The 11,089-nt window shown below is 52.0% G+C and overlaps 1 protein-coding gene across 1 annotated transcript; it reads right to left on the bottom strand.

The window, feature by feature from the left end:
* Positions 1-3,274: 3,274 nt before the first annotated feature.
* PRNP (prion protein) lies at positions 3,275-10,483 on the bottom strand. The gene is given in 3 exon segments (XM_030964063.1): positions 3,275-5,313; positions 5,316-5,531; positions 10,348-10,483. Coding segments are annotated over 2 exon segments (804 nt in total). The 5' UTR covers positions 5,530-5,531; positions 10,348-10,483; the 3' UTR covers positions 3,275-4,723.
* Positions 10,484-11,089: the final 606 nt, after the last annotated feature.

The following is an 11,089-nucleotide window of genomic DNA, read 5'->3' as shown; positions in this document are numbered from 1 at the left end:
GCCGGAGCCATCGCGGCCGGAGCGGCCGCGGGATACGGGATGGGGCTGCTGGGCCGCCCGCGGCCGTCCCGCCTGGGCCACGGCGTCCCGGCGGGCAGGCAGCCCCCGGCGGCGGGCGGGTTCCACGCCGGGGGCTGGCCCGAGCTGGGCGGCAAGCGCGGAGCCCCCAGCAGAGCCCCCGGGCAGCGGCGGGCCGGGCTCGGGCTCGCCCTGCTGCTGGCGTCGGGAGCCTGCCTGGTGAGCCACGGGCTGCAGCGCTGAGGGCAGCCCGGGCACCCCGGGCATCCCCGGGCATCCCCGGGCATCCCCGGGCACCCCCGGGCACCCACGGACACCCACGGGCGGTGTTTCGGACAGAAGTGACTTTCCTGGGAGATTGGATGTGGCTTGGGGAGGTGGGAGAGGCGCTCCCGGCCGGCGGCCGGAGCTGGGGGCGCACCGGGAGCCGGATCCTGCGAGAGCCGGCCGGGAACGGAGAGATCCTGCAAATCCACCCGGGACTGATGGATCCTGCGAGAGCCGGCGGGGGTCGGGTGGGTCCTACAAACCCCATCTGGGACCGGATGGATCCTGCGAGCCCAGCTGGGATCGGGTAGATCCTGCAAACCCACCCGGAACCAGAGAGATTCTGCAAACCCACCCGGGACCGGATGGATCCTGCGAACCCCACCTGGGACCGGATGGATCCTGCAAATCTGCTCGAGACCAGATGGATCCTGTAAACCCCGCCCAGGATCGGGTGGATCCCCCAAACCCACCGGGACTGGAGAGATCCTGCAAACCCACCCGGGACTGGATGGATCCTCCGAGCCTACCCGGGACTGCAGGGATCCCACAAACCCCACCCGGGTCCGGATGGATCCTGCAAACCCCACCCGGGTCCGGATGGATCCCACCCGGGACAGGACCTGCGTGAGCACGGGCAGCCCTGCCAGGACCTGCGGAGCTCGGCCCCCGCAGCCATCCCCGCTGCACGGCTCCCCCAAAAACCGCTCCTTTCTCCCCAAAAGAGCGCTGGGACTCGCGGGGAGCGGGGCGTGGGGCTGGGAAACCGAGGCCTCAGCCTCGCAATAAAGTTTGGCCTTGAGACATCCTCTGGTTTTAGCGCAATCCATCGTTCCTGGCGCTGGGATGGGGATCTCTGAGGTGGGACGCGCTTTTCCAGGTGGGTGGAGAAGCCAAATCCAGGCGTTTCCCAGCAGCACAGAGCCCAGCCGGGGTTTGGAACGGTTTTTTTGGTCATTCAGCCCAAATTCAGCCGCGTAAAGCCGAGCCCGGAGCTGCAGCCGGGCTCGGACGGGAGATGGAGCTGTTGGCCCGGGATAAAACCGGGCTGAGATCCGGGCTCCTCTAAATCCGGCCGCTCCTCCTCCGGCTCTCTGCGAACCGGGCGGCTGCGCACCAAAATTCCTCTTTTTACGGCTTTTTCCAGGCAGGAAAAACGTATTCAGTGGTCTGCCTGGGTGAGGGGTTTATCTGGGGAGATGGGGGATACCGAGGGCTCTGTGAGGAGAGATTTGGAGAAAACTCTAAAAAAAAAAACACCTCAGATTTTATTGTATTTATATTTTGGGGGGGTATTTACACTTTGGGGTGTATTTGGGGGATGCCGAGATTTGGAGAAATCTCTGGGAAAAAAAAAACCCTCAAGTTTAATTGTATTTATATTTTGAGAGGGTATTTACATTTTGGGGGGTATTTACACTTTGGGGTGTATTTGGGGGATGCCGAGAGCTGTGTGAGGAGAGATCTAAAAAAAACCCCAGGTTTAAACGAAACAACTTGAGATTTTATTGGGTATTTACACTTTGGGGGGGGACTTTGTATTTAGACTTTGGAGGAATATTTAAACTTTTTTTGGGGAGTATTTAGACTTTGGGGGGGCATTTACACTTTGGAGGAATATTTAAACTTTTTTTGGGGAGTATTTAGACTTTGGGGGGTATTTAGACTTTGGGGAGGTATTTACATTTTGGGGGGTATTTACATTTTGGGGTGTATTTACATTTTGGGGTGTATTTATTGCCATCCTGGTAAATCAGGAGCTCCTCCACGCGTGGCAGGATTTGGAGTATTTAGCTCATTAATTAATTAATTAATTCATTAATTAATTTCTCAGCTTCAGCAGATCGCTGCAGAGGGGTTATTTGATCCAGTTGTCCTTAAAGGACACAAGAGTTCAGAGAGTGTCACCCCGCTTGGGTGTTGCCAGAGCCAGGAAAGTTCTGACCTTCCAAAAATCGCCCGAAACCCCCGTGGAGGGTTAAAAAACCAGCGTGCTGCATGTGCAGGGAGGGGGAAAAATGTTATTTTTGAGCTCCTCTGAGCATTGCCAATGTGCTTCCCATGACTGGGAGGGAGGGAATTGAAGGTTTTGGGGTTAAAAATGAGAAATTTGTCATTCTGCTGCTGCTGAGGTCGAACCCTCCCCAGGGGAGTTCAGGGTGCAAGTGCTTGAGCCTCTGCCTGGAAATATCCATGAGTTCATCTCGGGAAATGGGGGATTTTTAAATTCATTCTTTTTTTTTCCCCTTCCTTTGGATGAGGTGAAGTTTTTTCCTTCCTGATTTGGGGGGAATTTCTCCTCCTCCCGCGGGGCTGTTGGAGGAGGGGCCCTGCGGTCGTGAAACACAAATCAATGGAAATAAATCCCACTGAGGCCGATTTGCACCGAGCCTGGGCCCAGCCCCAGCGAGGGCAGCAGCTCCGGGTGGGGGGTTCTGCTCAGGTGAGACCTCACCTGCAGGGCTGGGAGCCCACCTGGAGGAGCTGGAGCTGCTGGGGAGAGCTCAGAGGGGCTGGAGCCGGGCTGGGAGAGCTGGGAATGGTCACCTGGAGATGGGAAATTCCAGGAGAGATGGGAATGGTCACCTGGAGATGGGAAATTCCAGGGAGAGCTTCCAGCACATTCCAGGCCTTGAAGGGGCTCCAGGAGAGCTGGAGAGGGATTTGGGACAAGGGATGGAGGGACAGGACACAGGGAATGGCTCCCCACTGGGAAAGGGGAGATTTAAATGGGATTTTGGGATAGAATGAGGGTGGGATGGAATTCCCAGAGGAGCTGGGGCTGCTCCATCCCTGGGAATGTCCCAGGCCAGGCTGGAGCACCTGGGACAGTGGGAATTGTCCCTGCCCATGGCAGGGGTGGCACTGGATGGGAATTAAGGTCCCTCCCAACCCAAAGCACTCCAGGATTCCACGATGAAGTCTCCAGGATGGAGCAGGGCTTGGGTCGGGCTTAACGCCACCGAAACAGCAAATGTAAAAACTCCTTTATTAGAACAGAAACCGGAATGAGACAGAAATTAGAAAACTCCTCTTGGACTGCAGCGATGCCACGGGTGGGAGCAGGGGAGGAGGAAAGGTTAACTGGGGGCTTTGGGCCAAATTGGGGCTGGAAGGGAACAAAAGCTCCCTCAGGCCGGGGAGGGAGGACGGGGAGGGCCGGAAATGCAGAAAATGCAGAAACGCAGAAAATGCAGAAACGCGGGAAATGCCGCTGGGGGGGCCGGCACACAAAGGAGGCTGCCGGGCACCTTGGCTTGATGGGTTTTAATTTGTACCAGACGTGGAACACTTAGAAAAGGCTCAGCACGGCAAATCCCGGGCATGCAGCGTGACGGGGTTACAAAACATCCGCGTGTGGCGAAGCACGGGGCACCTCAAAGCCCTGCTTTGGCTGTCCTGGAAGGTTCCTCTTTGTTTATAGATATTTATATATAATATATATATCTCTTCACTTAGCTTACACCGATGCAAAAAAGGAAAAATAAAAAAAAAAAAATCTCATTTCGGACAGTGTTATTCAGTGCCTTGCAAAAATAAACTTACACGAGGGATATTGAACGCCACGGGTGTTACAGCTCGTCCCCAGCCCAGCAGCCACACCAGAAGCAAGAATTAAGAATTTCACCCGTTGCTTCCACAGGGCAAAGGAATTACTCACAAAAGTGACTTTTTTAAAGCATGTCCCTTTCCCAGGCCCGTTTTTCCCGATGCTGTTTGCTGTACCGGCGTGGTTCAGCTGCTTTCAGTCTCCTGCTCCGTGCCTGGCCCCCCTGAGAATCCTTTGTGCTGCATTTGAACGTCCCTTAGGTCCAGGTGCTGAAGCATGGACACAGCTCGTCACCTGGAACACCCAAACTAGCTTTTTCTCGGGCTGTAACACCATTTTGGGGCTGTTTGGGGCATTCAGCAGCACTTTCTGCCTCCCAACACCGACCGGTGCCCCAGGCTCGCTGTGACAGGGAGTAAAAAATGATTTTATTTTGGTGTCCTGCTGCAGGGGTTTTTGCAGCATGCAGGGTGTGGAGTGGCAGCTCCTTATGTACACGGGGAAAGGTTTTTTTTTTAGGGTGGAAGGGTTCAAATTGCGACCTGGCAGCTTGAGAACCCCAGGGGTACCCCAGGGAACGGGGGTGAGACAAATCCCCGCCCGTTAACGAAGAGGATTTTTGGAAAAGCTCCTGCAGGGACACCAAGGAGAGCTCCCCTCTGCCTGGTCCCTCTCGGGGTGACCCCGAGGAGGAGGAGGAGGCGAAGGCCGCGGTTCTGTGCTCCAGCACCATCCCGGAGCCATTTTTGGGGCAGAAAAAGACGTTTTCATCCCATTGCCTAACCCTGAGGCGCCGCGGATCGCCCCGGGGGGCTCCTCACCAAAACCAAGCGAGACCGGGGTGGGCGTGGGGACCCCACGGGGGACACCTGGACGGCGTGGGGCGCCCTAGTGCAGGACGACGAGGACGAGGAGCATCAGGGCGGCCAGCGGGGAGTCAGCCAGGCGCTGCCACGCGCCCGAGGCCAGCCGGTACTCCTGGTACTGCTGGATGCACATCTCGCGGATCACCTTGGTCACCACGCGCGTCTCCAGCTCCGCCTCCGTCTGGTTGAGGGCGTCCGAGGCGTTGCCCTTCCTGGCGGCGGGGCCGATGTTGTGCTCGGTGACGGTGATGTTGAAGCAGTCGGCCACGAACACGTCCTGGGGCACGGGGCCGCCGCGCTGGTCGCGGTAGTCGCGGTAGTAGACCTGGTTGGGGTAGCGCGCGGCGTTCTCGTTCCACCAGCGGTACTCGTCGGGGCTGTCGAAGCTGTAGTGCATGCCCGACATCACCCTGCCCATGGCGTAGCCCCCCAAGCCCCCCACCACGGCGCCCGCCGCCGCCGCGCCCGCCACGTGCTTGAAGTTGGTCTTGGGTTTGGGCGCCTTCCAGGGTTTTTGGTGGTAAGTCCCTCCGCTGGATGGGTTGTAGCCTTGGCCCCAGCCCGGGTAGCCGGGGTTGTGGGGGTAGCCCGGGTTGTGGGGGTAGCCGGGTTGTGGGGGTAGCCGGGGTTGTGAGGGTACCCGGGGTTGTGGGGGTAGCCGGGGTTTTGGGGGTAGCCGGGCTGGCGGGGGTAGCTGGGCTGGCGGCTGCCCGTGCCCCAGCCGCCCCCGCCGGGTTTGCCTTTGCCCTTCTTGGAGGAGGCGACGTCGGCGCAGAGGCCCAGGAGCAGCAGCAGCAGCAGGCAGCAGGTGCCGAGGAGCCGGGCCATGGCTGTGGGGACAAGGACAGCGTCAGGGGGCAGCCCTGCCTCGCCTGCAGGGGGCGCAGAAAACACGGCTGGTGCCCGCAAATCCAGCTGCAGAATGAACAGCATCGGGCCAAAGGTATTCATCATCCCCCCAAACCCTTCGTTTGTACACAAATGTAAAATATTTTATATCTTTTTATACATATACATCTGTGTTTATATATATATATATATATATATGTGTGTTCTTATATGTATATATATATGTATTTTATATATGTGTATATATATGTATTTTTATATGTATTTTTATATATGTATATATATGTATTTTATATATGTGTATATATATGATTTTTTATATATGTGTATATATAAGTATTTTTATATATGTATATATATATGTATTTTTATATATGTGTATATATATGTATTTTTATATGTATTTTTATATAGGTATATATATTTTTATATATATATATATATATATTTATATGTGTATATATATGATTTTTTATAAATGTACTTTTATATGTATTTTATATATGTATATATATATATATGATTTTTTATATATGTGTATATATATGTATTTTTATATATGTATATATAAATGTATTTTTATATATGTCTATATATATGTATTTTCATATGTGTGTATATATATGTATACATATATGTACTTTTAGGTATGTATATATATATGTATTTTTATATATGTATATATAAAAATTTATTCATTATTGCATGTATATATTTTTATTTATTATTGTATTATTATTGTATTTATATTTATTATTAGTGTGTTATATATGCTTATTTTATTTTTATCTGTTTTTACATATTTACATATATGCATACATAGGTAAATATGTATATATTTATATATTTGTGTATATGTGTTTTTAATATATTTATATAAGTATTTATATTTTAGTATATGTATATAAATATATACATACATTATTTATCTATTTTATATATGTAGAAATAGATGTATTTTTATATATTTATTTATTACTTATTATTTATTACATACATATACGTATGTATTTATATGATTTTTTAAAATATATCCCCCAACAGCACCCCTGCTGGCAATGGCAGCTTTAAGTGGCGAAAGAAAAGCTTTTATAAGAAAATGCTTCACGTGATTTTGGGGTAAAACCCCGCTTATCAATCCCGCCCTACCCAGTGTGGGGGCAGAAATGAGATCCCTCCTGTGCCACCCTCGATGCCAAGGACGGATCCAGCCCAGCCCCGGAGCTTTCGGGCACTCAGCGCTGCTGCAGGGAAGGCAACGCCCAGCCTGGCCCCCAGGGGGTTCTTTTCCCAAATTCTGCGTGTTTTACCCGAATTCCCGTCAATTAATGGCTATTTTTGGGATTCGGAGTTTGCCAGCATCCAGTGACTCAGTGAATGCTGCTGGTGTTCCGGGCATCTCCCACACTACCCGGCGGATAAATCCCATTTCCCCCATTTCCGGGGGGATAAATCCCACTTTTCCCATTTCCAGGGGAATAAATCTCATTTCCTCCATTATCCGGGAGGGATAAATCCCATTTCCCCCATTTCCGGGGGGTAAATCTCATTTCCAGGGGAGGATAAATCCCATTTCCCCCATTTCCGGGGGGATAAATCCCATTTCCCCCATTTCCAGGGGGGATAAATCCCATTTCCCCCATTTCCAGGGGGGATAAATCCCATTTTTCCCATTTCCAGGGGAGGATAAATCTCATTTCCTCCATTATCCGGGAGGGATAAATCCCATTTCCCCCATTTCCAGGGGAGGATAAATCCCATTTCCAGGGGAGGATAAATCCCATTTCCAAGGGGGATAAATCCCATTTCCCCCATTTCCAGGGGAGGATAAATCCCATTTCCAGGGGAGGATAAATCCCATTTCCCCCATTTCCAGGGGAGGATAAATCCCATTTCCAGGGGAGGATAAATCCCATTTCCAGGGGAGGATAAATCCCATTTCCCCCGTTTCCAGGGGAGGATAAATCCCATTTCCACCCCTGTGCGCATAATCCGGCCGGGACAAGGGACAATCCCCACCGGGGCTGCAAATCCTTTGGAAAACACCTCAAAGCCCAAAAAACCAAAAAGGCCAAGCTGCCAAAGCCGAGGGCTCTGAGTCACTGCTGCCGTGGGTTTAATGATAAAAAAAGGGGATTTTCCATCCTGCCCGAGGCTGAGCTGCCCCCCAAAATCTCCCCTCGCTGCTGGGGAGGCTGAGAGGAGCATCCTCGGTGTGGGTGGGCATTTCAGCATCCCTGGATACGGCAAGAAATAATTCAGTTTGGGTCCTAAATGTATTTTTTTGCAGCAGTTATGGAGTTACCCCAGGATTAATCATTACACAGGCAGGAGGTGCTGAACTTTCCTGCAGCCACAAAGGCCAAACGAGCCCCCGTTCAAGCCAGAAATTCTCCTGTTGCCACCTGGACACGGATTTGTGGGCCACAAAAAGAAAATTCGTCTCTCTGGGTTCGTTAGTGGTGATTTTTCTGCCAAAAATCTGGGTTCATGCCCAGAAATGTTTGAATCAAAGGCCCCTCAAGCTCAGTGGTTTGGGTGGGATCGTTCACAAGGCCCGAAATAAAACCTCAGGGGGATGCAAAGCCCAGTCCTGGTGATGGGGAGGAATTCCAGGTTTGGGATTTGGAATTCCAGGTTTGGGATTTGGAATTCCAGGTTTGGGATTTGGATTTGCTCATCCCTGGTGATGGGGACGAATTCCAGGTTTGGGATTTGCTCATCCCTGGGAATTCCAGGTTCAGGATTTCGAATTCCAGGTTTGGGTTTTGGAGTTCCAGGTTTGGGATTTGGATTTGCTCGTCCCTGGTGATGGGCAGCAACTCCAGATTTGGGATTTGCAGTTCCAGGTTTGGGATTTGCAATTCCAGGTTTGGGATTTGCCAGTCCCTGGTGATGGGCAGCAACTCCAGGTTTGGGATTGGAACTCCAGGTTTGGGATTTGGAGCTCCAGGTTCGGGATTTGCAATTCCAGGTTCGGGATTTGGAGCTCCAGGTTCGGGATTTGCAGTTCAGGTTTGGGATTTGGAGCTCCAGGTTTGGGATTTGCAGTTCCAGGTTTGGGATTTGGAGCTCCAGGTTCGGGATTTGGAGCTCCGGGTTCGGGGTTTGGAGCTCCGGGTTCAGGATTTGGAGCTCCAGGTTTGGGATTTGGAGCTCCAGGTTTGGGATTTGCAGTTCCAGGTTTGGGATTTGGAGCTCCAGGTTCGGGATTTGGAGCTCCGGGTTCGGGATTTGCAGTTCAGGTTTGGGATTTGGAGCTCCGGGTTCGGGATTTGGAGCTCCAGGTTCGGGATTTGCAATTCCAGGTTTGGGATTTGGAGCTCCAGGTTCGGGATTTGGAGCTCAGGTTCGTTGCAATTCCAGGTTTGGGATTTGGAGCTCCAGGTTCAGGATTTGGAGCTCCAGGTTCGGGATTTGCAATTCCAGGTTTGGGATTTGGAGCTCCAGGTTCGGGATTTGCTCCTCCATGGAAAAACCCGGGCCCAAGGAGCAGGTCGGGGCTCGCTGCCTCCCTCACCCTGCAGCACCCACCCGCTGGGGCAGGGATGAGATCAGGGGGTTAAAAATAGCCAAGAGGCAGGGAAAACAACAACCAGCTCCTTGGGTGCTCGGCAAAATGAGCAGTGGAGGAGGGAAATCCAGAGAATTCGGCATTTTAAAATATATTTTTAGAGGTAGCGTTGCCGCCCGCTGTGAGCTGCGAGGGGTTAAAAATCAGGCCCTGGTTGGATTAAAAATTAAAAATTCTGGTTGGAGAGGGGTTCTGGCAAAGCACTGCGATGGTTTTATTGAGGAAATCGCGGGGCTTGAGGCTGATTCAGGGATCTTGGGACATTGCAGCGCTGAGCTGCTCCTCTGATTGCCTTCGGAGCGCTGATAAACAGGATACGGCGCTAATTAGCGAGCCACGAGCTTCGCCCCAAAAAAATGAGCTCCCTGGCCAAATCCCTGAAGGAGCTGCTTCCTGAGAATGCGGGATTTTCCCCAGAAAAATCCCGGATTTCTCTCGGAGAAGAGAAACCCGGAGCTGGCATCTCTGCGCTCGGAAATTCTATTTATGGCCTGACCATGACATTAATATTAAATTACAGATCGAGTGATTTCACGGGGATTTTTTTTTTTAACCTTTCTGCCCCAGATTCGCCCTCCCGGCGGATGCTGGAAATGAGGAATTAATTCAGGTGGTTTGTGGCGGAGCCGATTTTTATCCGTGCCGGAGGAACCCAGCGGAAAATGGAGGCTGAAAGCAGCAATTACGTGCTCGGCGTTGGCAAGGAGGAGGAGGATTGGCTTCGGAGGGGAAAAACCAACAACCGGGCTGCCGAAATACGCCTGGAAATAACCTTGGGAAGGTCCCCGGGGAGGCGGAGGAGGAGAGAAGGGAGGTGGGGAAGGTGGAGGTGGGAAGATGCTCGGGGATGGGGGAGTCCGGACCCTCCTGGGCTCCAAATTCCGGCCTGGCGCTCTGGAAATTGGGAATTAAATCGGAATTTGCCCGAAAATGTCACCCCTGGGTTTAGAAATCTCCCCCTCGCCCCTTTGTCTCTCACTTTCCGGGAGCAGCTGGCGGAGGGGGGAAAAGGCAAAACCCTCGGAGGAGAAATTCCCGATGTTGAGTAAACGCTGAGTAAACAAGCGCCGGGCAGGAGCAGGGCGCTGGCTTTTAAGGAGCCGCTGGAAATGTCAATTTTTGGTGAGGAAAAGAGGCAGCCCCGCACGCCCGGGGTTCAAACCGCCTTCTCCTCGGGGTTTATCCCTCCCCAGCCCCTCCATCCCGTTTTTCCCGGTACTCACCGGCTGGAAATGCGCTGCCCGCTCGCCCCGAGGTGATTCAGCCGCGGAGCTCCGCGCAGGAATAAATAGCGAGAGGGAGGAGCTGCCCCAGAGCAGCCCGGCCCCGCTGAGCCCTCACCCATCATCATCGTCATCCTTCATCCGGCATCCGGCATCCTTCCCCGGGGAAAACCCCGGCCCGCTCCCCGAAACCCGCGGCTTCGCCCCAAAGCATCCCCCGGGCACGGGCAGCGAGCAAAGGAGAGAGTCTGGAAAATCAAAAAATCGAGGGGTTTTTCGTGGTTTTATTGGGGAATTATCAGGGTTTGAGGCTGGTGATAAAATCCTGGCAAACCGCAGCGCACGGATGGTTTTATGGAAGAATTATCAGGGATTGAGGCTGATTTTAAAAATCTTGGGAAACTGCAGGATACCGATGGTTTTATGGAAGAATTATCAGGGTTTGAGGTTGATTATAAAATCCTGGCAAACTGCAGAACGCGGATGTTTTTATGGAAGAATTATCAAGGTTTGAGGCTGGTGATAAAATCTTGGAAAGCTGCAGCCCATGGGTGGTTTTATGGAAGATTTATCAGGGATTGAGGCTGGTGATAAAATCTTGGAATATTGCAGCAGTTGGATTTTATATTGAGGAATTATCAGGGTTTGAGGCTGATTTTAAAACCTGGGAAAACTGCAGAACACGGATGTTTTTATGGAAGAATTATCAAGGTTTGAGGCTGGTGATAAAATCTTGGAAAGC

This window comes from Camarhynchus parvulus, chromosome 22 (assembly GCF_901933205.1).
Source record: "Camarhynchus parvulus chromosome 22, STF_HiC, whole genome shotgun sequence".
Classification (NCBI taxonomy): Eukaryota; Metazoa; Chordata; class Aves; order Passeriformes; family Thraupidae; genus Camarhynchus; species Camarhynchus parvulus.
The sequence above is the reverse complement of the archived record's forward strand: the minus strand, read 5'-3'. Positions and strand labels throughout refer to the sequence as shown.